The sequence below is a fragment of the Euprymna scolopes genome, chromosome 24 (genome assembly GCF_053919585.1).
Source record: "Euprymna scolopes isolate OS-2025 chromosome 24, ASM5391958v1, whole genome shotgun sequence".
In the NCBI taxonomy this organism is placed as follows: Eukaryota; Metazoa; Mollusca; class Cephalopoda; order Sepiida; family Sepiolidae; genus Euprymna; species Euprymna scolopes.
Window position 1 is genome coordinate 58,376,491 of NC_136505.1, and position 27,040 is coordinate 58,403,530.

The window sequence follows — 27,040 nt, forward strand, 5'->3', positions numbered from 1 at the left end:
AACATTACCAACAAAGTCCCAGCCTCCATCACCGTTCCTACATAAGACACACCAAGAAACGCCCACCCATTCCCACATGCGCGAAGGACACCGGAAACAACTACAAAGCAAGAGACCTAAGCTTTTTTCTTTCTTTTTGATCCGGCTTCCGACCTGAGTGGTTGAAGGACCTAAAGCTTCCTTCGGGGCGCCCGCACCCGCGCACACATTTCACGTCCTCTGCTACTATGTGTGGGCCAAGAGCCAACAGACAGTGCGTACACCTTATACGCTTTCTCTCTCCATAGCCCGGATTGACTTTCTCACTTTCTCTCTCTCTACAACAATAGACTTTTCCTCTCACCAGCTAACAGTGAGAGACGCACGCCAAACTAAACACGTGCTGTACCCTTTTCTTTTATTTGTTTCTTCATGAAATAAATTACAGTTCCTTTATTTCAATATAAAAAAAAAAAAAAATTTTAGCTGGAACTTTCTATTCTCATTACCCCTTTATATATTCTTTCTTCAGCAACATAACTTCCAGACATTATGTTGCCTTGTGTTCTGTATTTTTTAAAGACTGCTACCTTTTTTTTTTTTCTTCATCGGCTTTTCGCCTAAGCAGGGGGTGATGTAGCAGTTAACAAACTATTTACTATAAGCGGATCAATGCCCGGTGCCAAAGTGATTCGGCCACACTGACCAATCGATTGGAAGGGTGCATTGATTTTAGCTGTCCCCTTAAGGACTATTTTTAGCCCTTTGGGATCTGAGCTGCGATCATCAGAGGGATGCCAGCAAGCGACCTATACAGACCTCTCTCACACACTCCTTCCACTGCTACTTGCAGACGACTGCAGTCTGATGGCAGACGACACCTCCAAACAGACATTTACACTTTCTTTCTCTTCAGTCTGAGATACAATCTAACCTTTTCTAAATAAACCCTTTGTTGTTGTTTTGTTAAAAGCAATGTCGTTTGGCCTTGTGTTTATTAAAGTATTTATTAGGAAAGAAGTGCACAACATTTCCCTCCTATAGCGTCAAATTTTAGAGGTATGCTTTGTTGTAATTGGTTAATTTTCTGCCACTGTCTTGGAGCTAAAATAGGTGAAAAGAAAATTCTTACAGATCGGGATCTATTCATCTGACGCGTACTGTTCACAAGTTTTTGACCATTACGTAATATTTTTTTAACTCTTTACATCAAATGGCTTCATGCCTTATCTGAGGCGATTTTCATATATAAAAAATTTGTCACTATTTGTGTTTCAAACTAAAAAAAATCACTTTAAAATAAGTTAAAATGCTTAAAAAAAACTTATCCTCGATCGGTAGAAAAGTAACTTATCTTGCCTTTGGTAATATTTATTTGTTTCTTTGCCACTTTTTCGGTTTGTTGTCTACAGTAATAAATTAAAAAAAAAAACGTATAGCATATGCATTTAATCTAGGTCTAGAAATATAGGTTGTCTCTCTTGTATTCTACAGATTCTTTTCGAGTGTGTGCATTATCTCCCTTTGATATCGTGTTTTGACGTCACTACCGGTTTTCGTTTTCCTCACTTCCGTCTTTTAAAGAACATTTCGTGGAGGTCACTGTTAGAAAGTCGCCAAGATGATCAATTTACTCCCTAAATTAACGGGGACGGTTACAAAACAGGTTGTATCTCATGTATCCCGACCAATTGTCAGTGAATTACCGGTTGCAGCCGCGAAAATAGTAATCAACCCTCCACCGAAAGATACTTCGCCAGGTAACCTTTGCAGACAAATCCCAAATAATGGCATCGTTGCTTCCTTTGGACTCACAAGTAAGTTTAAAAAAATATATTGTAAACAGTCTATTGATTTGATTTGATCCTATATATTTGTTTCCCTGCGAGGGCAGAGTTAGACTCAAGGTTTGGTTTTTAAAGTGGGGATAATCCAGCTTTTCCAAAAGGGGACAGCTATGATTCGGGCAAATAAAAAATAAAAAAAAAACTCAACAGAAATATTTATTTTGACCAAGGACAGAAAAGATGAAGTGAGCATCAAAACAGTTATTACACTTTGTTCCTCCTAGGTAAACGACCAGGGTCAGTTCGAAAATAAACGATTATTTAATTATTTTGATAATGAAAGTTTTTGGTGATTCTTTGAAAACAGATTTGAATTGATTTCAGCTTTTGACTCGGATAAAAAAATGCAAAAATGATTTTAAAAATAATTTGAATTAAAAAAAAAAAATTCAATGTTTTAGTTTTACTTATTATGAAAGAGGAAAACATTTGGATGGCTTTACAATATGATACTGTACTTATGAAAAATACGGAGTGTGCTATTTTTAGATAGGATTTTCAAATTAAATTCAATTTTTCCGTTGTCTTTTATTTATTAAATTGTTAGGTGAAAGTACAGTATAGTTACAAAACGTCCTCCTTAGTTTAAGAATAACTTTCATATTGCCACACGCGCGTATTCTGCGTAAATACAATACACACCTCCAATTACATATATTAAATTAATGTGACAATTCTGGTTTGGGATTTATTCTGATGAAGAGCTCAAAGGACAGTGAAACTTGGTTCTCCTGTTAATTGCGATCTTGGTTTATGTGTGGTCCTGCCTGAGGTCCTCCTGCAATGTGTTTGATTCGGAATTGTGTAACAAGCATCGCATGCACATAAACGTCATTCATTTGTTTATACAATTTCTACCCATTCAACAATATTGCCAAAAATATAAAACAAAATCTCCCTAAGTTTTTAAAAATCACCATTTTATCATTTTCCCTAAATTCACCAGAAATTTGTAGCCATTATCTTCAGTTGTTGATTTCAAGTTCCGACCGTTTAAGGGGAAAAAAAATCTCATATGAAAATTAAGAAATTAAAAACAGGATACTTATGCACTTTTGTTACCGTGCTGAAATAATAACGTTATTATTTAGGAGGTCATTCTTAACAAGAGGAAGGGAGAGTGTTTCGTAATTATTATGTACTTCCACCTAACAATTTAATAAAAAAAAATATCGTAAAACTTAAATTTAGCTTGAAAATACTATAAAAAAATGTAGCGCGGTAACAAAAGTGCATAAGCACCAAAAATGTCTTAAATATTGCAGTTTGCTTCTTTTTAACCTAAAAAAAAAAAAACGCTCAAGTAATTTCTATAAAAAAATAAACAAAGTAACGTAATTTAAGTTTAGTTTTGACCTTAATGAATGTCACGAAAACAACGTTAGTTTTTTAATGTTAAATTGTTTTAAATGGTTAACTTTGAACCATAATAAATTGTAACTTAATAATTATTGAAATCCTCAGTGTCAATCCGAGGTTGTTCATTTCAATCGAGGATACGTCCTCGACAATCTGTCCGACGGTGGCTTTTTTGCTGTCAGATTGAGGTATGGCTCTGTTTAGTCTCGTGAGGTCGACCTTCCAGCCTTTACCTTCTCTTCTGCGAGAATCAGTTATTTTATTGTTAATCGTTTGAAATGCAGACGGGGTTGCTCTGGCATTTTTTGTAAGCCATAGTGCACTTTCTGTGTTGTTTTTTTTTTTTTTTTTTTTTTTTTCAAAGTTTCATTTGACCTTGTGTCCAATCTAGAGAGGAGGTAAATAAAGTTTTCAATAATTATGTCACATTCATTGAGGTCTTTCTTTAAACTTGCACCAACAATAAACTTTGTGTCTATTTTTTTTTTTAAATTTAAAAATAGTTAAAGAAATAATGATAATTTAGTCATTCTAATTATCCCAAATGTTTCTGATTGCGATTGATGGAACAATCCGGAAATGTATTTGTATTTACTATTATTCGATCTAATCTCCGACCTTCTTCAAGCGTATCTTAACAATAGCTCTTATTGGTGAATGGTGGAAAGGATATTTTTGTTCTTTACCCCCATCCACTCCCAAACAAACCATAATTATTAGAGTTCAAAATGTATAATGTGCTTATGAAATGGAAAGAACATCTAATCGTTTCCATTTTTGCATTGATTCAGGTTTGTGTCTATTTGATAAAATGTTTCTGAATTTTTGAGATGAGGATTCGAATTATTTGGATTGTTTGAACTACTGTTCTCATTTTAAAAGGTTGGAGATTACAATGCCAGAAACGTTGAGAATAACAACCAAGATGAGAACAGTAATCTGAACAATCCAAGGTCAATCCTCATCTAAAAAAATTCTGAAACATCAAACCGGAAATACCCAAAACAGTTTGCGCTTTGAAAGCTGTGAAAAAAAAAATAAGTAAAAAGAATGTAAACATAGGCAGATGACACTAGGTTAAAAGTTGACGAAAGTCCCTTGAAAAAGAAAGTTGACGAAAGTCCCTTGAAAAAGAAAGTTGACGAAAGTCCCTTGAAAAAGAAAGTTGACGAAAGTCCCTTGAAAAAGAAAGTTGACGAAAGTCCCTTGAAAAAGAAAGTTGACGAAAGTCCCTTGAAAAAGAAAGTTGACGAAAGTCCCTTGAAAAAGAAAGTTGACGAAAGTCCCTTGAAAAAGAAAGTTGACGAAAGTCCCTTGAAAAAGAAAGTTGACGAAAGTCTCTTGAAAAAGAAAGTTGACGAAAGTCTCTTGAAAAAGAAAGTTGACAAAAGTCCCTTGAAAAAGAAAAATTTAAATATAAAGAAACTGAAAAAAAAAAAAAGGTTACCAAATTCTTGCCTCAAAAAATGATGATAATTGGTAAATTTGTAGATTAACATTCTTCGGTAAATCATTTTCCTCCAAAATGGGAGTCTACTGATTTTAGGCAGTTTAAAAAGTTTTTGACTTGTTTATTTTTTTTATTTTATTCATGTCAGAATAGGCATATTGCCAGTGACATGTAAAGGGTTACTGTGATTAGGGGCATCTTAAGTGAAGAGTTTGAATCAAAATGTTTATCCATGTTGCATTAAAATTTCTGCATGTTGGAACAGGAAGGGAATTCCAAAGGCAAGCCATCCGAGAAAAGCTATTAGAGTAGAAAGTTTTCTGGTATCTGGGAAATCCTGCGATGACATGGGAATTATGCTACTAGTTGGGTTAGTCGAAAAACATGGAAGTGAGTGCAAGTGCAATGAGTTTGTCGAAGCACATGCTGTGGACGTACTTGTAAAACAAGTAAAGGGATGCAACATTGTGATGAGGAGACAGGGGCTGGAGCTTGTTCGACAGTGTGGGATCTGTTAGGTTAGAAACTCTTTCTTACACCTTAGTGTAAGTGACTAGTGGTTGGTGCACTAGGCCAGATGTGGCTTCAGCATTAAATTAAATGAGAAAGATTGAAAAAAACAAAAAAAATAAACCTGATATGGCAACAATGTTTCATTCATGGGCAAATGTTGGCTTTATAGAGATACTAGCGAGGGGTACCCGGCGTTGCCCGGGTGTTTGGAGGTGTGTGTGGAAACTCCAGGGGGGGGGGGTAAAAAATGTTTTGGTAGGTAAGGATCGAACCCGAACCGTTGAAGCAAAGTTGTAAATTAAAGTGTGAAAAAAAAAAAAGTGCAACGTTAACCATTGCCCCGCAGCGAGATGCTAACGGAAACACGTTTGAATTTATTTAATTACTTGGATTTGGCAGGTGCCCGTTTTAATGAGTTAATGAGGTCAAGTTTGACTGTGGGATAGTATTTCATTTACTGCTGAACGCTTTTTTTTTCCCCCCCAAGATGTTATAGGAAAAAGACTAACCCACATGCGTCGAGCGACAAATGTTGAATATTTATCTTCCCGAAATCGAGCAAATTAAATAGACAGGCGAGCTTCGTTGTTAGCTCTGAGATATTGCAATTTATATGTGATATAAAAAGTTTTAAAAAGTTGTGAACCGACCAACCGCTTCTCTGAAAAAAGCCTTTTGTAGACATACAGAAAAAGCGAACACACACACATACATACACACACACATACATACATACATACATACATACATACATACATTTTCGCTTTTATATTTATAGATGACCCTGGCAGGTATAAGAAATTTTCTAGTCTAATAGAGGAAGCCAACCTTTGCAGCAAATAGGCAGTATCTTCTATGTATTTATTCCAATTTATATTGCCTTTGAATGTCAAGCCGATAAGTTTAAACATTGGATTCTTAAAGGATGCTGTCAGCCATGGCAATCGATGGTTGGAAAGATTTCTCATCTCTACTATTATATAAAACGAACTTTGTCTGTGAGTCAGGGAGTTTGTTCCCTATGGACTCGAAAACGGCTGGGCCAATTTTTATGAAATTTCAAACAAAGGAACTTTGTGCCTGGCAGTGTTCTTAGATAGGATTTGTATCAAAATGTCTTCAATAAGTATTGATAATTGAAATAATCCAATGAAAGAAGGAACAGGTGATTTTGACCAAAGTTAACACCTTACACAGCCTAACATCACAAGTGCGTTTGAGAAGTTTTATTACCACACAAGCCGAAAAGCTTGACATATAAAATCAGGGCTCTATGGACAAATTTATATTTAGTTGACCTTTGACAACTAAATATTTTCGTTTACTAGCCAAATAGAAAGTTACTAGCCAAACACACATGATTTTTGAGAATGTGACATCTTCGTTCTGTGACGAGTATGTACATCATAATGATTTTTTTTGTATATTTTTAGTGTAATTCTAAATATACAACAAATTTTATGCTGATACTTGACGGGATAAACACTCTGATTTCTTCAGGTATTTTTTTAAACAGCCTTTGTTAAAAAAAAAAAGTATATTGTTCTATTAAACTTTTATTGTTTAAATAATTTAACTTTGTTCATTTTATTAAAAATGTTGAAAAGATATTTTTCTCTCAGTAGTGAGCCTTGGAAAATTGTCAGTGAAAGAAATACTATTGCCAAAAGATAAGCGTTTCATTATTTCTAGTCGTCACTTTGAAAAACCACTTGCGAATGCGACTGTTTAACTCGCAATGTAGAGCCTTGAAAATGAACTCTTTAATATGACAGGGATGTGTTTGAAATGAATGTTTATGTTTAGAGCACAATTGGAGTATGATACTTGACTTTTTATTTTAAACTTTAATTCAAGCCATTATATATAAAAATAATTTTATAAAATCAACAGGAAGTTCTCTACAGTAAATATATAGACTATAATGTATTGTGAAATAAGTCACAACAAGAGGCATGATATCTTTCTTCCGGTGCACTACAATGGCTCCCTAACTAGAGCAGACAATCAATTAATTTGATTGAAAAATTGTTCAATTTCATTGATTTCGTTGACAATAAAAATATGGGAGTGTGAAACATTCGGTGATCATCATTCAATCCCGGACAACGTCAGGTCACCACCATGTTAAAGAAAAAGAGATTTGTCTTGGTAACATTACATATGACCATCCATTTTTTTTTTTTAGTTTCATTCTACTTCAGATTCGAGGTAATTTTTTAATGTTTTAGCCGTTACTTTGGATATGCATGTGGCTTCCATTTGCTTGCATGTGAAGAACAGAACATGGTGTCCTCAGCAAATATGTCCATCTCAGATGTTATTGCATTAGGGAGATCGTTTAATAAAATCAGGAATAATAATAGTCCAAGTATTGACTCTTTAGGTACGTCCGCATTAATGTGATATTGTTTGAATATAAAGCCATCAACAGAGATCAGGATCTTTCCGTTAGCTGTGAAGAATCTGATTATATCATATCCATCTAATAATATTGTATAAATTAATTTCCTGATTACATGTGAAACACCCTGAAGAACTTGTTAGAAATTTTAGAATTTAGAGTGGGGGGACATAAATGATCCTTCATTTCTGGATCATTCTAACTTTTTAGGACTGTTAACTAAATCTTTTTTACCACTGACCCTGAGTAGCAAAATCATAAAATCACATGTAATTACTAAAAAAAGACCCCCCCCCCTTCTGTACCAAAGAATAAATAATGAATCTTTTTGAGAAAAAACGGTGATGTTTCAGATAATGTGTCCCAAGATTCAGGCACGATGTAACTGAGTATTACAAATGGAGAAATATGAATTGTGTTATGATATTCTATATGTTACTAGGACACAAGAAGCACATAACCCACTTCTTCCTGCTAAAAAAAAGAAAACTCTCCAGAATGTTTGGCATGCCAAAAACCCTTTATGGTAAAACACTTTTGGATTGTGGCGATCTCGTGCATATCCAGCGAAATTATTACAATGTCAACAATATGAAAGAACTATTTAAAAAAAAAAAAATTCCAACAAAATACTAACATTTATGAAAAAAGTAAATTTGTATAAAAGAATATAATTTTAACTCAATCCAACTTTAAACACCCCCAACAAAAACCCACATCACCTAATCATCAAAAAAGGGTGACTTGATTTACTGAATAAGTTAAAATATATAACCCATGATAAAAAAATCCAAATTATGGAACACAGTATTAAATAACAAAAAAAAAAAAAAAGTTGATATGCCGTAAAACCAAACCAAACCAAACCAAACTACATGTTACCACCAAAGTATTACAAATATAGAAGACACTATTATTTCTTTTTTTTTTTCTTTTTTTTTTATTTTTAGAATTAAACAATTTTAATGAAATAAAATTTTAAGACAACACTAGAAATATTGTTTTTAGCAGTTAAGCATACTGTTTTGCAAAATGTATCAAAGAAAATGTTGGTACTTATGTTAAGTAACTGTTTTTAATTTTTTTTTTGGGGGGGGGATGGAAGATATTTTGAATACATGAAATTTACTTTGTATCTTTTTGTCAAAAAGCAAAAAACCCAAAGACAAACATTTACATGCAGCAAAACTAATATCTTTCTACTTGTTTACAAATGGGGTCTGGAATCTCTAATTTAAAAATGAACAGTGGTAGAAGCCGGAAATCAATCACCTTATATTTCATTAAAGTCGTCTGGTCCCTAAAAAATTGCACAATATATTTTGTACACTTTAGTAACATCCAGAACATCATAACTTGATTTGTCTTTATGTATTCATAGTTGGGACTGCTTACGTCATGCCTGAGAATCTTTCACTGTACTCCCCCCCCCCAAAAAAAAAATTAACTGTTCTAAATGCTAGAATAGCCCAGAAATGGGATCATTTTATGCTAAATTTATAGACAAAACTAATCCTCCATTTTAAAATGCTTAAATGGTTTCTTTTGTTTTTTTTTCTCACTAAGTTTTTAGGGTGTTCACACATAATCGCCTAAAAAAGAAATAGAATCTCACTTTTTAGGTGGGTGATTAAGCTAAGGGTGTTATCTTTTTTTAATTTTATTTTACTGTTTTACAATTAGAATCAAAACATGCCTTCCTATGAAATTAATCATGTGCTACAACCAAAAAAGTATAAGAGAATGACAATGATTCTTTTTTCATATTACCACTTAGGCTTACTGGTAAGATTAAGGAAGAGTGTGTGTGTGTTTTTAATGACATTATGACATGAATGGTAAAATAAGACAATGTATTACAATATTAACACAAATGTTTCTATGCTGCAAGCTAAAACCTGATTTTGAAATTTATTATATTGTACCCAATATATAGTGATTTCAAAAGTTAAAATAAAAAAAGTGACTTATGTGCCATCAACTAGAATTGAAACCAAAATATTTAGCATTCCAGCCTTAATCCTTACTGTTTGAGCTATTGTTAAATTGATAAAGAAATGGTTAAAATTTAACCGACTTTAACATATAAATGTATATTTGTGCATGCATACATGAGCACTTTAAGTCGACTTATACTTAGTTCCAATTTCTTTCAATTTTGACCCATTGGAACCTATTTTTACCATCTATAAACCAAATCAAATTTGTTCTACAGATCTAAATCCTCTATATATCAAGTTTCAAGACAAAAAATTGACAGAATAGTTTGGTAGAGATTGTTCGTTAGATAGACAAGGTCACTTTTATATATATAAAAAAAAAACAATGGTCCACAACAAATGCAATCATTTGATGTGCTACTGTGTGACCTTGCATCTTGCAAAAGATGCACTTTAATAAAAATGGAGGCAGACATAATTAGTTTTATAAATAATATTACAAAATTAAGTCCACTATGTTGCATTCCGATTTCTTTGGAAAAAGATCAACTATTTTAATCTTTTGTTAATAGTTGACAAATAGAAAAAAAAAAAGAATGAATTATGATACTTCAAAATTTGAAAGAAATTTTGAAGTAGCTGTTGAAGTGTTGAATATAAAGTCATTTTTTACTTTCAAATCCTTATTAAATTCTCATTTAATTAAAAGATTGAAAGTTCTAGAAGTTATAATATTGGTTTGAACAATTCCCTTTTCAGAAGTGGGGAGGGGATAAAGCAGTTATTTTATTTACCACCTTTCCAGGAGGTTAGACACAAGGTCAAATGTGGGTTTCATGAAATTGTTCCTGTGGAACATACTAGATTAGAACTTGGCACACTTAAGGTTTCAGTCCCTTTCGTTAACCACAGTCACCATCACCTCCTATTATGTTGGTCATCTAGAAATTTCTTAGATGAAAGAATAAAGAACTTCCATGGCTGGATTGTTGGTTTGATTTCTGACGGTGTTAGATGATACTGATATTCTATGGATCATTTGTGTGGCTGCATCATTGTTAAACAACTCTTGAAGCATATAGCTTCAACTTTGCTCTAGCTAATATTTTAAGAGGTCTTTTTTCTTTTAATCTACACAGATTCACTACCAATCAGCTACTGTCTCTAAAAAGCTCCTCTGCTAATCATTGCGGGATTGTTTTACTTTATCTCTTGTCTTTTACCCACACTATTCTCCTCGGTGTCAGTTTTGAACCCTGGACAGTTATTATTATTAGTGATGGGACGATTACAATATTTTTCCGGATTCGATACAATTACCAATTCCGTACTAAATTCCCGATTCCGATTCTTTATAAATCTCTAAATATTTAACTATAGAGTTGTTATTTTTACCTGATTTCCGTGAAAATGCATGTTAAGTTTGGAGATATTTTCCTAAACGAAAAAATACTCCTGTGGGTGATCATCTATCAATTTTAGTTTTAATAGTGGTTAAAAATCAATAAATATTTATTTTATTATTGTTATCAACAAAAAAAGATTTTGCTTTAAACACGTGTAAATAAAAAGAACAATTAAAAGAATCGTTTTAGTATCAGAAAATATGCACACATTTTTCCGATACCAATACCCAAAAAATGATCCGATTTTTCAGACTCCCAATTACAATTCTGATAATCGTCCCAACACTACTTAATATCTCAGATCTATTTAAGCTTCCACTTCATATTATTCGGATTCATTGAACTACTGTTCTCATCTTGAGTGTGATTTTCACAACGTTTTGGTCGGTATAATCTCCGACCATCTTCAGGTGTACAGGTGTATCTTGTTGAACTTGGGAATTTGGATGGAATTTCAAGCGGAACCTTTATTTACTTCATGGGAGTAGTGTGCTCTTGTTCCATCAGCCGTGACTGGGTAGAGGTCCTAAGTGATTTACAATTGTATTTTTCGCTCGCCCACACTGAGGATTGAATCTTCAACCTTTAGAAGAATATCACTGTTTGCAATTGATTTTTCCAAGTACTCTAATCACTGCGCCATGTCATGACATTTCTTGTATCAAAGAAATTAGATGAGCTTCAACTCTTTAGTCAATCTTCTTTATTAACCAATGATTACAGCATCTGGAAATACATGAAATAGAAGAGTGGTTTCTGAAGAGCAACATCATGTATAACCCCCTCCCCCCAGTCTTTAAGACATAAAGACGAGTATGAGTGTTGTAAGATTTCCAGGTAATCAGTTAAGCTCGATGCGAATGTCCATCTGGGCATGACAACTTAATAAAATGTCTTGGTACATAAAGTAGATTTAGAGATTTAAAGTCTGTTTCAGTCTACACTCAGTCGGGCAGGTAGGCGCGAGAGGCAGGTTGACCGACATAGAGGCAACGCGTCCACTGGCTCCTGTGCGGTGTCTGTGTCAGGCAGAGACACCAGACGTTCCTGTAGGCCGGGGGGGGGGGGGGGGCGATGTGTTTGTGCTCGGCCGCTGGTTTCTCCGTAGTCGCAGGAGCTGGCTGAACAAATGCTGGGTTCGGGTTGGGAGGTATGACAGTGGTATCTGCTGGGTGTTTCTTTTGCTCGGGAGGCTCGGAAGGTGTGTTAGTGAGCAGTGTTGGTTGGTTTGGATGTGGCTGTTCAGTTGCACTGCTGGGGCTGTGGGACGCAGGTGTTGGTCTGGGTAGCCTCAGGAGTGGGAAGCGTTCAATTACCAGTATGTATTTCTGCAGGAATTTCCGGTTTTGCAGCGTAACGCAGCTAGAGCCGTCGATGCGAACAATGTATTGGTCAAATTGTCGGACCTCCACCACAATGCCAGTTTTGTCCCATTTCTTGGGGTTAGGTCCTGTTTGGTTCTGGATCCTCACACAGTCATCAACAACTAGCGGTGGCAGGGGATGAGTGTGGTCTGTTAGCCGCTCGGATTTGCGCATATGGCAGTTGTGGAGGGCTTCCTCTCTCTTGATGTCAGAGTTTCACGCCAGGTGCTGTGTGGTTGGTACTTTCCGGGGTGTATGGGTATGAAATCCCGGATTGGCCTTCCAAATACACACATAGCCGGAGACAGCAAGGTATTATAGTCTGGAATGTTGCGGTATTGGAGAATGGCTCGCTGGAATGCGTCTGTGTTGAGGGAACCGTCAATGTCGGTGTTGTCTGTGAGAAGTCGCTTGACACACTTGACTCCTATTTCTGTGCGGCGTGTGTATTCTCCTTTTGGCTAATAAAATTCATAAATTTTATTACTTATATGAATGTGATTTCCATATATGCATGCCTGACCAATTAATAAGATCGTTTAGCTATAAAAGGGCACAACATATAGGAGAATAATGCCTAAAGGAAAACGAAAGGATGCTGTAATCATAGATGAGCTTCAACTCTTTAGTCAATCTTCTTTATTAACCAATGATTACAGCATCTGGAAATACATGAAATAGACGAGTGGTTTCTGCAAGAGCAACATCATGTGGAAATCTGTTATGAACCTTGTAACAACAGCAGAAATAAGTTTACGTGTACACGTTCATTTATAATATTCATAAATTCATTCATTTGCTGACGTTTATGGTCATATAAAGATAACATATTAGTAGATCAAAGTTGATATATGAGGTTCATGCAGAAGTTTTTGCAGGTTTAAAATTTAATCTTGAAAGTGAAAAACTATTTTCGAAAATCTTTATTCATAACAAGAACTCTCTTTCATTTGTCTGCTTCCCAACTGACTACAACTTGGTTGTCTTCAAGTCCAACATAAACCAATTCTTAAGTAATCCAATTTACCGAATTTCCATTACTAACGATTACTACAATATTATCCCATTGACTACTGTACACTCTATAACCCTTATCCTCGAGTAGCCTCTGGGCGGTGACTCCTGTGTATTAAAAAAAAAAAATGTTTTGCCATCTATGTCTTAATTCATCTATCAACGAGCTTATAAATCCCTGCTTATAAAATTATTTCGGTTTTGATGTGAATCAAACTCCTGTCCAATCTCCTTGTGATGTTAACCTAAGGTCATCTAAATGGTTTTGTAATCCTTGAAATATGTGATAATCTGAGGGAGCTAGACCAGGAGAATATGCAGGATGGTGCAAGATTTCTCAACAAAATTTTTTAAAGAAATCTTTGGTCAGTAGCTCTGTGTGAGGATAAGCATTATTATGATGGAAAATGACTCCCTTTCTGTTGACTAAAGAACGTAGTTTTTGGGTCAGCAGGAGTGAGAATATTATAAAAAAAACATGAATGGTGCTTTGATAACATGAAATAAAGTTTTAAATTAATCATGGTGATGTGTTTAAGTAATAACAATATGTATAAAATAAATTACAATGGTTTAAAATAATGATCCTTCTACAGACTGGCAAAACCTTTTGCGCTGATCCGATGCATAATATCTGAGGATCCAGATGTAATGGTAGTTCACTCTTTTTAGGATTATAATGTCGATTTCAGATTTTTAAAAAATGTGTTTTCTTATTTTAAATTTCAGGTCCATCACAAGTGCGTTTTGCCCACACTGACATTCAAGTCCCAGACTTCAGTGCTTATCGACGCGAATCGGTGAAGGATTCTAAAAAATCAAACAAAAACTCTGATGAAAGCCGCAAGGCATTTACGTACCTCCTCTCAGTTGGTAAGTAAAATATTATGTCTCTCCCCCACCTTCTTTATGCAGTGTTATGACTCGAGATAAAATAGATTTCTTAAATAGAAACTAATAAATAACTAGAAAGACCATTGCTCTGGAAAGAATATTTAATTAATATTAAATTGCAAGTATTTTTAATCTAAAGGTATAAAACTCTGTGTGTTCCCTATAGTAAGAATTAGCCTGAGTGCCCGGCGTTGCCAGGTGTGTGTTGAACAAAGAAAAAAGAAAGTGGTAGTAGACAGGCAGGCAGGCAGGCTCGAACTTGCACCGCAAAGAAGGAAAAAAATGTGAAAAAAAAGCGTGAAGTCTTTGCTTTTGCGCCCATCGCCAAACCGTCTGTTTAAATGTATGTGCGTATGTATGTCTGCCTAAAACTTTCAACCGAAGCGACGGATTTTCACAAGATCAGTATCATTTTGAAGTTTCAGACGACAAATATAGAAAAAATTGGCTAAAAAGATTAATTCCTTCACCCTCAACTGGGCACTTTTCTACAAGGAGAGGTCGCTTTTTTTTGCCGATATTTTCAAAAGTCATCTCTTCTTTTCGATTGACTAGCCTTAATTTAAACCTTCACAGTTTGACGATGGATGCAACGGCAAAGACGTCACTTTTTTTTTTCATGTTCTTTTCCTCCTTCACAGTACAGGTTCGAGCCTGCCTGCCTACTACCATTTTTGCTCAACACACACCTACAAACGCCGGGCACCTAGGCTAGTAGATTATAATTTGATTTTATAAATTAACAAATATATAACTCAGCTGATAATCATGGGATATCCATGTCTTTAAAAAAAATTTTTTTTTGGAAGTTACATCAACACTTTCGATCACGCCTTGGCAACAGATTTGGTGTACGTGTTCCATTTAAGATCAGGAGTAAAGGTCAAGCCCAAAAGCTTGTCAAAACATGGGGCCTCCCCAAGACAAGAACCATTCATTTCAATTGGTGCCAGAAACGTTTTTATCTAAGCCTCTTGTGACCAATTCTAGTATGAAATTTTAGGGCCTTAAGTCTACTCTTGTTTTTAGATATACAATTACTTATCACTATACATCACTACTTATTACTAAAGCTGAACGTCTGTGTGTGTGTCTGGTCACGTATAGGCTCCTATATGGTTGAATATTATAGAAAACTAATTACATATAATGATAGAAGATGTATCGAGACACAGGAATGGGTATGTTTGATCTGGCATGATGATGATTCATTAAAATTGTGGGGTCTGCGTATGCGCCTGGTCCACAAGTATGGAAATAAAAAAAATTTTAAAATTAAAAAAACGTTTACAAGTGTTTTTGATATAGATGTATATAAGAATACTTTGATAAGTATGTTTTAACTTAAATATGGATGGTATAATAAAATTGTGGGGTCTGCGTTCGCGCCTGGCCTCCATAGAATGGAAATAGGCACAAACTTTAATAAAGACTTTTCATATCTATCTGTGTAAGTATACTTCGATAATTATGTTTCAGTTTGAAGAAATATGGTATAATAAAATTATGGGGTCTTCGTTCACACCTGACCTCCATAGAATGGAAATATGTCACAAAGTTTAACAAGGTTTTTTTAATATAGATCCACAGAATATTGTGATAAGTGTTTCAGTGTGAACAGGTTTGGTATAATAAATTATGGGGTTTATCTATTTTATTTTTACTTTCATCATATTTTGCTTTGGTTTTGATACCTCCAAATTCAAAGCTATCTCTTTACAACCCTTTCTTTTCATAACCTATCATGCTTTCATAAATCAGAGTCCATTTTCTGTAAGCTGTTTTTGAACCCAGTCCACGACGGGTACTTTTGCTAGTATATATATATATTACTTAGGACTATTATTTATAATTAATGGTTCTCATATTGTATTAAATTCTATACTCAGCAGATGATGCACGGTTTCTTTAAATCGTCTTAGTCTCCACTATTCCTTGACACGTTTCACCTTTGTATAGTTTTCCACATGTATATGGAATCTCATACACACAGTTTTTAGTCATGATTTTTTTCCATAGTGGGTTTGACTTGCACAAGATTGAGTTTCTCCTGAATACTGTCTTGATATCATATGAATTACATATTCTTTGATATTATTTTTAGTCGCGTGCAAGCGACTCTATAAGTCGGTCGGTCTGTCTAACACTTTTGTGCTTGGCCTTTTGGCCAAGATAAAAGTGTAGTGTCTGTTCCGGCAGATACTGCAAGCAAAGACCATGTGTGGGGGCGACCCCACATATAAGACCTTGGTTAATGTAGGGGAAACCCTTCCCACCAATTGTCACTATCCAGCTCCCCTACTCCCCGGAGAGTTGGTCCCCATTTCCCCTTCACTCCTCACATTAAAAATCGGCCTTGTGCCTAATTTGCTCAGTGGGGGAGCAAATAAATACCCTTTTCTTGGCCTTTTGGCCAAGATCAAAGTGTAGTATCTGTTCTTTCTACATGCTGTACTTATGTTTGTAACTTTGTGATATAAAGTGGGGGATCACTTTTTTGTATTAATTTAATGTAAAATGATCACCCACTTTACAACCAGTCAGTCTCAAAGCCATTCAAGTCATTCTCTAGATCATTCAAGTTGTTTTTGAAAGATTCCAGTCATTTTTTAAGCATTCAAGTCATTCTTAAGGTCATTTAATTCATCCTTAAGTTCATTAAAGTCATTTACTTTTTATTTATTTAAGTCATTTCAGCCCATTTTTTGGTCATTTTAGTTTATCTTTAAGAATTTCATGTAAATCCTACATTCACACATTCATCCATTACATGAGAACACGCGACTAATGGCTATCGGCCTTGTTTTTCCAATAAGCCCTTCACGTATGGTATACAAACTCTTGTTTGTTTTGGGGTAGTCTTTTGGTGTTTGGTTCGGATTTCTTGGAGCTGTTGTCATGCTCTCTGGATAGTTGTTTTGGTAGAGGGTTTCTCTTGATATGTATTGCTGTTACTACATATTGCTTTTGCTCGCTGTAGGCAATGGATGATTCCTTCCTTTATATTAGATGAATAGTGGGAGTTGAAATTTAGATATTGTTCAATGAAAGTTGGCTTTCAGTATACAAATAATCTAAACTTCCTGATCAGTGCGAGTTATCAGTACATTTAGGAATGATAACTTGTGTTCCTTTTCCACTGTGAACGATGGACAGATAGTTCACAAGATTCTGTAATATTTGAACATCTTCCTGGTGAAGCTATGTCATCTACATATCATAGCCACATTGTTAACTTTAGTGGTGTTGATCTTAATGTCATTTCCTCATAGTATTCCATAAACCATTGGTCCGTACTGACAATAATGGTAATTTCATCACTAGACCATTTTCTTGACAATATATATCAGATCCGATCACAAAGTATGTAGTCCATTATATTATGAATTGGGATACAAGTGTGTTCCTCCAGTGAAGTATCTAAAATCAATTTATACCACAGTAAGAGTCTCATCCGTGGATACTTTTGTGAAGTGACGTGCCAATAACTTGCTTCCATACATTTACTTGGAACGAATAGAAGCATTGTTGATTCCCTACCCCCCCACAAAGTGAGCTATTGCTATTCAATCTGGACAATGGGGAGCTGGTTTCCCCCTCCCCAACATTTTGAGGAAACAATCAGCCAAAGTTGGGTAAACAAACCCAAAAGTTAACTCTGCGACTTGACCTCATTAATGAGGTCAAATAGAACTAGCGAGCATGTGTCAATTCTGTTTTTAATACTTAAATAAATAAATTCAAACATGTTTCAGTTGCTCTTTGTTGGCAGAGCGGGTAACGTGTCAGGTTTTTTTGCACACTTTATCTAAAGGTTGTGAGTTCGAATCATGCTGTGAGGTGTCTTTTCTTTTCTTTTTTTTTTTTCGATTTTTAAAGATTTAATATTGAAACAGGGTTATTTAAGCCATTTTTCACGTTCTATGTTTTTTTTTCTTTTTTGTTTCAGATTTTTTAAAGAAGTTTTAACGTTCGTTTTTCTGGGTTTTTTCCATCACATTCGTGTTTTCTTTTTTTGTTTTTGTTTTTCCGATTTTAAGAAATTTTAACATCGTTCGTTTGCCTTACGTTAGTTTTTTTTTTTTTTTTTTTTTTAAGTTTTAACATTTTTTTTATAATGTTTAAACAGGGTGATTACTTCACTTATTCTTTTGTTTTGATTCCCCCCCCCCTGGAGCACACCCCCCTCTAAACACCCGGGCAACGCCGCTAGTGCACCATAAAACAACCAAACGAAACACTACAAACTAGCGATTGAAGATACAAAGAGCTTGAAGAATAAAAACCTTCTACAAAATAACTGAATTCGGCATTAAATAACTCGAGAAGGGTTGCTATGCCACAAAACAACCAAACCAAACATCTACTAGGAATCGGCTCGATGGATAACATGCTGAACCTCAGGCGCTGATAATGGGTCTTAATTGAATACAGTTTTTGTGAATGTTAGGAAGGTCATATAGGTTTGGTAGCTTGCTGTAATGCTAAACTGTTTGTTTTTTTTCAGGTGGTATTAAGTCCTTGTTCTTATTAAGGATATGTGACAGCTTCCTTTCTGTTTTCAAAGTTGGATTCTTTTTTACTTTACAATAGCTACCTGGGCAAAAAACAAAGAATCGGGGGGGGGGGGCAGAGAGTGATAGAAGAAATTGAAAAACTTGTTTCACTTTTACTTTTGTATCTCTTATTTTATTTTCAATCTGTTTATAACCTGTTATACTTCTGCACTGGAATCGCCTCCTATAAATTATCGATATAAGTGATATCAGTAGTGTATGAACTTGCTCAAAACAGAGCTTTTGCTTTTATGTATAAAAAATATTTTATCCTCCTTCTCATCTTCCAGGTGGGTCCGTTACTGGCATATATGCAGCCAAAACTGTGGTGCACGAGTTTGTCTCATCAATGAGTGCCTCGGCTGATGTGTTGGCTCTGGCCAAAATTGAAGTAAAACTTGGTGACATCCCTGAGGGCAAGAACGTCACGTTCAAATGGAGAGGCAAACCTTTGTTTGTCAGGCATCGTACTAGTGAAGAAATTGAGACAGAACGAGCTGTTGATGTTAGCAGCCTTAGAGATCCTCAACATGATGATGATCGATGCCAGAAACCGGAATGGCTTGTTTTGTTGGGAGTCTGCACTCATTTAGGTAAGTTTTCTTTTTCTTCCAAATATGAGTATACACAGACATGGCAGAAAAGAATAGACACCCATAGAAACAGTTTATTTCTGTAAACATAATTTCTAGAACAAAATAAAAAATAAAAGGTCACAAATTTAATAACTAATACTTGATTGGCATTCTCTTTGCTGTTTTTAATGCTAGAACCTTTCCAGGCATGGCATTGATCAGTTGACGAATATCATCTTGAGAAATTTCTTGCCATGTTTAACGCAATAATGCTAAAAGTTCAGGCTTAGAAGATGGCTTCCTTTTCTTTTTGTGAAGGTTTCGGTTTAATATGCTCCAAAAGTTTTCAATTTAGTTCATATCTGGGGACTATCTTAGTCATGGAAATTTATTAATTCCATTTTAGCTGGTCCTGGATATGACCTAAAACTATATCCAATGGTGAGGCTCCAGCTTGCGGGCCTTGGGGAGTGTGGAGCCACTCTTTAATTGCCATTGCTCCCAGGTTCACTCTGACCCAGAGTGGTAGTACCTGTTAGGGTCCCAACTATGAGTTAAATAGAATCTGACTTAAAAAAAATATATATATATACTCCATTAAAATCGTTCCTCAAAATAACTAGATTCGACATTAAATAACCTGAAAAAGGTTGATATGCCGTAAAACAAAAACAACCAACCAACCCATTTTAGCTCAACCAATGTTGTGTTGCCCTTGCAGAGTGACAAAGAACTCCGTCTTCCATGAAAAGGGAATTAACTCAGTCTGTTTTATCAAGTGAGAATATTGTTAGGAGTCTTTCATGTAATATTGAAACATATTTAGCAGAATTGATGTTTCCTTCGCACTTCACCAGGTTTGACCGCCCATCATTCCAAATTGCACCCCATATCATCTGTAGACCTTTTAAGGCAAACTCTTGCTGAGGGAGCCTTCATACCCATACTCTTCCACTGCTGGGAAATAATGAAAATCATGACTCATCAGTGAAAATGACATTGATCCAAAAGGTCATGGGTCTCTCCACCATCTCACCAGCCCAATCTTTTCTGCACTTGATATTGGCAGGACGAAGAAAAGGTTTCCTCCTCACCGTTTTACCCTAGTAGTCCAGCTTGTGAAGATACGTGACAGCTGTTCGGGGATGGGCACCAGCTTGCAATATCAGAGGCTTTGCATCGAGGCTCCATTCAACATTTCTTTTCACAAGACGCAAGGTTTTTTCAGAGGGCCCGGGACGACCTGGATGAGGTTTTGTGCACTCTTTGTCCGCTCTTGTGAATTGTATGACCACTATATTAACAGTAGAAAGAAGTATTGAAAGATTTTCTGCTATTTTGCGTGGATTAAGACGATCTATCGCGATAGTCATGTCTGCTGTTATGATTGATGACAAAATATTTGTCAGAGCGTTCCAACACAAGATAACATTCATCGTAAAATGGCTGTAATGGTTTGCTTATCAAGTCAAGACGGATAAAGACGTGCTTACATGACTGAAGATGAGGTGGGTAGTACGGCTTGGAAGTCGCAGAATGTGCTGGAGTATACAGCATGCGTGACATAGTGAGTTTCAGACGGATTTCATAACCAGGCATGGTTGCAGGTATGGATTAATTGACTGTAAAAAACTCACTGGGAAGGCGAAAGGTGGTTCCAAAACCTCTTTGCTGAAGTAGCGTTCAGGTCTTCTTTAATAATGGATCAAAGTCTGGGAAGAACGAGCGGCAAATGTTCGGTCTAGCGATGCAGTTTGCGTTATGCGGATAGAGCAGGTTTGATTCAACGATGCGAGCGTTCTATTATCCCATTGGCAGAAGGATAATAGGCATTTGTCATTACATGGGAAATTCCAAAAGATTGGCAAAGGTCTTGAAAAATGTGACGTAAACTGTGAACCTCTGTCAGTGGTAACAGTGGTGGGTATACCAAAGTTAGAGATCTACGAATGCACATGCTACTGCTTCTGTGGAAATGTTGTGCAAGGAGATTGCTTCTGGCCTACGAAGTGGTCTATCATAGTGATATTGTAGTGATGACCAGCGGAAGGTGGCAGCGAACCAACGATATCCATGTGGATATGCGAGAAACAAGCATCAGTTACAGGAAAGTTGCCTAGGGTGGACTTAATATGGCGATAAACTTTCATAGTTTGGCAGGAAATACATGCTCGAGTCCATCGACATTCCTGTTTGGCCAAAAAAAAACGAGTTTTGATGTGTTAAGTCATGAAAGTGTCGAAAAATTTTCTTCCAGCAAGGAGGCAAGTATGGTCTTGGATGTGCCACAGACGTATTGCTCCAGATTAGCTTGTCCGAAAATGAGCTCGGTGCCTTTTTCAGCAGAATAGTTGAACTCGACATAAAGTCTATCAATGACATATCTCGTTCTTGTTCAGTCGCGACGTAATCCAAGTCTAGAGTCCTTTCAAAACTCGAGATCACAAAAACGTGAAAGTGTCAGTTACAGTATTCATTTCGCCTGGTAAATACTGAATGTTGGCAAAATATTGTCACAAAATCCATTCTCTGGTTGTATGTTTCCCAGAAATGGAAGATGTAAGGGAAGCAATCAGTGGTTTGTGGTCAGTGAAAATAGTGGATTGTCTCCCCTGTAATATAAAATGGAAATGTTTCATAGCTAAATACATAGCAAGTAGTTCTCATCTGAAAACGCTATACTTTTGTTGAGGTGTACTTAGCTTAGTGGAAAAGAAAGACAATTGTCACATTTGACCGTTTACTGCCTGATTGAGAACAGCTACATCAGAAGCATCTGTTGAAAGAAAGAGTTTAGCTGTCGGGTCAGGGTTGATGTATGATAGCTTCGTGAAATTCACCAGAGTTGTTTTGGATGCGTGGAAAGATGCCAGGGTTTTGTCTGAGAGAGACAAGGTCTTCTTATTTGTGTGAAGTGAATCCGTGAGTTTGGACAGTTGATGCAAACAGTTGGTAGTAATAGTTCACAAGTCCAATGTAACGGCGTAGTTGACGAAAGGAAGTGGGTACAGGAAAATCCTGGATTGATTGCACTTTTGAAGGCACGGGTGTAAGTCCAGGTGTCCAAGAAAATCCAGCACTTCGCAATAATGATTTTTAATCTGAAGGATTGTAAACGTTGAAAAACGTTAGTTATGTGGGTTAAGCGTTCTTCCTGTAATAAATTTGCAATTGGAATGTCAATGTACACGAAAACAAAAGGCAGTCCACAAAGGATTTCATCGATAAATCTTTGGAATTCCTGTGGGGCATCACGCAGTTCAAAAGGCGTGCTTATTGCCATCTTAGGAATATCTTCCTCGGTGATGGGAATTTGATTATATGCACGGACTAAGATGATATGCAAAAAAAACTGTCAATTCAAACAAGAAAGCAGAAAAATCATGCAGGTGTGGAATGGAATACCTGTCAGGAACAGTTGCAGCGTTGAGATCACAGTAGTCATCACAGGTCTTCAGTCTCCCTCCGATTTCTTGGGTACCATGTGAAGTGGGGATGACCATGAGCTGCTTGAGGACCGTATGATGCCGAGATCCATCATGCGTTGAAATTCTGAGCGGGCCAGGGCTAACTTTTTCGGGGATAACCAAGATATATGATACAACCAAATATTTATTAATGATAACAATACAAATGTTTAGAAACGGTTCCATACCGTTACAAGGTATAAAAAAAGGGTACTTGCATATGTGCAGCAAATATGGGAAAGTTATTTTTATGCAGCCACATTGTTCTATCTGTGTCTGTGAGTGAGAAAGAGAGAGCGAGAGAGCATAAGCATCTTCTGACAAAAATCATATTGCCAGAATTAAGGGGCGATAATTCTAGACAAGAACCCTATTTTCTTAACTAAAAGTGAATTATTCATTTTTATTTTAATTTTATTTTTATTTATTTATTTATTTATTTATTTTTTTTTTTTTGACAGGGTGTGTACCAGTTTCCAACATTGGCGATTTTGGAGGTTATTACTGTCCATGTCATGGATCACATTATGACGCAGCTGGCCGAATTAGAAAAGGACCTGCTCCTCTTAATCTAGAAGTTCCACCTTATATATTCAAAGATGAAACAACTTTAGTTGTTGGTTAATGTTAAATATATCTAAGAATTGTAAAAAATAAAAAAGATAAATACCCTTACCATTTTTTTTTAAGGGTTTGTTCATATGATTGGCAAAAACATGATGAGACTCTTCTCGCCAAAAGTTCATTTAGTACAGAATTTCAACTTGATAGTCTTGTAATTTTGCTGAATAAAAATGGTGACATTTCTGAAAATGGTTGTATTTTATTGTTTATTCAAGTATTATTAGATACTAGCGGGACCTGTGGAAATTCCATAGGGGACTCATTCATATGTAATATATTGATGTTGGTATTTTGTAGATGTTCAGTGTAAATGGTGACGCTCTGATATTATTGTAGCTTTTTTTTTTTAACTTCAAAAGTATTTACCTTAGCTAACACAAACGCCTGGCAAAGCCCGGCCGTTAAAGTATGCTTAAATATATTTTAATTCTTGCAGATTTTGTATATATTATTATAGAGTTGCGATTTCAAAAATAAAAAAATATATATCAATATGACTTTGGTGCATTAGCTTAAATCGAAATAGAAATAAAAAAATATGTATATATTAGTGTTGAGATGATTAAGCAGAACTTTTTGGGGTATCGGAATTGATATCGGAATCGGGAAAATTACAGTCTAATTTCTGATTCCAAACAGATTCTTTAAAATAAAAAATGAAACAAGCACAGATTGTCATCGGCTTCTGAAATAATTAAAGTTTTTTGGCACCTCTTTGGACACCAGGAAATCCTCCCTTTGTTATACCAACCATATTTGAAAATCCATTCCCAGATGTAGACTCTCCAAGCCTAATTTGTTTTTATTAGTTTTTCTTGTAAGCAAAGTAAATATTCTAGAGTTCACTTGCCGATTCAATATCACAGATTTTAAAAAGCTTTTCGTTTTGGCCATATGGTGTCTTAGAGACGTCATACTTTAATATCAAAGATTTAATATGCTTGGAATTTTTTTCTGCCGCTGGTTTTGTCTGATCACCATATCCTTTGAAATATTTCATGTTTCCTTATATTTTTGTTTGGTTTTGGCGCGAGCGAAAATAAAGACGAGCAAACATTGAGAAGTTTGTTAACTTAAAAATCTTTCATTTACATTTAAAATACCCAAAACTTATGAGATTCTACTTTTTTAGGCGATTATGTGTGAGCACACAGTAACATTATTTTAGAATTTAGAATGGGGGTTCAGTTGTGCATATAAATATAATGTAAACTGATACCATTTCGGTACATTAAAACTTTAAGCAGTTAAGTAATTTTTACCAGTAATCCTAAGGCCGAACAGCAAAATCATAAAATCACATGTAATTGCTATCTTTTTCGTATTGCCACCCGTACTTAGGGTTAATAGTGGTTTTTATGACTTTTAACAATACTATATAATACGATAGCGTGTGTGTTATGTATTTTGTGTGTCACGATTACATCCAAGTGACTTGTTTAATTGTTATGGATTCCTATTTCTTATAAATAATTTTTACCAAGAATTCTTCATAAATTTTGGTTTCGGTTTAAATTATAGCTGATGGCACTTAAGTCATCTATTTTTTTTTTTTATATAATTTTATCAAGAATTCTACATAAATTTTGGTTTCGGTTTTGATTACAGCTGAAGGAACTCAAGCTGATGCACCCAACTCATCGGGACATATTTTTTTATTTTTGAAATTGCAACTTTATAATATATAAAAATCAATAGAACATTAACTCTATAATTATATATACGAAAGCTGCAAGAATTAGAAGATATTTAAGCATACTTTACGACCTGGCTACGCCAGGCGTCCCTGCTAGCTTAGATTAATACTTTTGCAGGTTTTACAATAATATCAAAGCATCTCGATTTACGCCACAATACCAAGATCAATATATTACATATGAATTTCCACAGATTCTGCTAGTTATTATTTACATTTTTATTTATTTTTTTTTTACAGCAAAGCAAATCAATTTAATAACCCACCAAATTTATATAATTAAAATAAAATTTAAACATTCATGGAAGGAAGGCACATAATAGTTAACGAAGCCCAACGCCCTCTCCATGTGAAAAATGGTTTTCTAAATAGTAACATTATTATTTAGAAATTGGTTCGTAAGAATAGGAGGGGGCGTTGTTAATATTTTGTTCTTACATCGTTTTTTCATTTTACCTACCAATCGTTGACTATTTTCAACTGTTTATGAAAACTTTTAAGTAGCATGTAGATTAACGACGAACTGATACAATTTGGCTTTGTTTAAAATCAAAATAAACCTTTTGTTGTCTTTCAATTTGCAATACATTACAAGGAAAACATTTCAGAAAATAGTATACCCTGAAATTACCTGAGGTTTTATGTAATAATTTGAAAATTTACAGATAAAAAAATTACAACAAATCTCTAATTAAATATTTATAAATATTAAAAGAATCGGAATCAGAAATTTAGAACAGTCGATAATTGGATCGGAATTGAGAAAAATTTTGGAACCGTCTCATCACTAGTATATTTCATAACTTGAGTTCCTTCAGTTATAATCGAAACCAAAACTTATGAAGAATTCTTGATAAAATTATTTATAAAAAAATATTATGATTGAAACCAAAACCAAAACTTATAAAGAATTCTTGGTAAATGGAAGTACATAATTGAACGACCCGGATGTAAGCATGACACAGAAAATAACACACACGCTATCGTATTAATATATAAATGATGGTTCCTATTAGTGATAGGAGGACTAATTTTTTTCCTAATTCCGATTCTTTTAAAATCTCCAAATATTTAGATTTTTTTTTTTTTTTTTTTTTTTTTTTTTAGATTATCGTAAAAACTCACAATATATGCATATATTTTCGCAAACGTAAAAATATAGAGAGGGGTGGGGTAGAGATTTTAATTTCATTGATAGTTTAAAAATCAATAAACCTTTAACCTTTATCATTAGTACTAGCAATGGAAAATTTTCCAATTTCAATACCCCAAAAAGTTCTGATTTTTACAATTTCTGATTAATTATCCTAACACAACTTACTTTGTACAAGTGCATGTGTAACACCTTTTCAAGCTTTATTTTCAAGTGATTAAGTTTTCCATATTGCAACTTGTCTGGGGGGGGGGGGGGCAAATCGAAGCAAAAAAAAAAAAAATGAATTAAAAAAAAGCTGCGACGAATTGTTTTTAATGTAACAAAGCTGATAACATTAATAATACAAAATGTAGTCTTTCCGCGACTACTAAGAAAAAATATCAACGATATTTTCATTAAATGAAAACATTTAAAAAAAAAAGAAAAGCTGTGTCAACTTTTTTTGTTAATTAAAAAGTAAATGTTATGGTAAGGGTTTTAAAAAATCAGTCTTTAACCTTTAGAAATACAAAGAATGAAACTCAACTTTTTTTTATCTGTAACAAAAATTATAATATTAATAACATAAACATGTCAGGCGTAAGTAGTTTTCTACCGTGCTAGAAAACTATTTACACCTGACAGTATCCTATACCTCTATAAGGCAACCATTTGTCCATGTATGGAGTACTGTTGTCACATCTGGGCTGGTGCATCTGCTGCTTGTCTCTCACTCCTGGACAGGGTTCAAAAGAGAGTCGCCAACCTGATAGGTCCTGAACTGTCATCTAGGCTTCAGCCTCTGTCCCAGCGACGA

At 35.0% G+C, this 27,040-nt stretch overlaps 1 protein-coding gene and 1 pseudogene across 1 annotated transcript; both read left to right on the forward strand.

The window, feature by feature from the left end:
• The first annotated feature begins 1,471 nt into the window (after positions 1–1,471).
• On the forward strand, positions 1,472–23,581 carry LOC145246727 (cytochrome b-c1 complex subunit Rieske, mitochondrial-like). The gene is made up of 4 exons (XM_080108478.1): positions 1,472–1,796; positions 14,006–14,149; positions 19,017–19,319; positions 23,230–23,581. The coding sequence occupies exons 1-4, from the start codon at positions 1,601–1,603 to the stop codon at positions 23,391–23,393; spliced, it is 807 nt and encodes a 268-aa protein (XP_079964604.1). The 5' UTR covers positions 1,472–1,600; the 3' UTR covers positions 23,394–23,581.
• On the forward strand, positions 16,563–16,700 carry LOC145246943 (U2 spliceosomal RNA; annotated as a pseudogene).
• Positions 23,582–27,040: the final 3,459 nt, after the last annotated feature.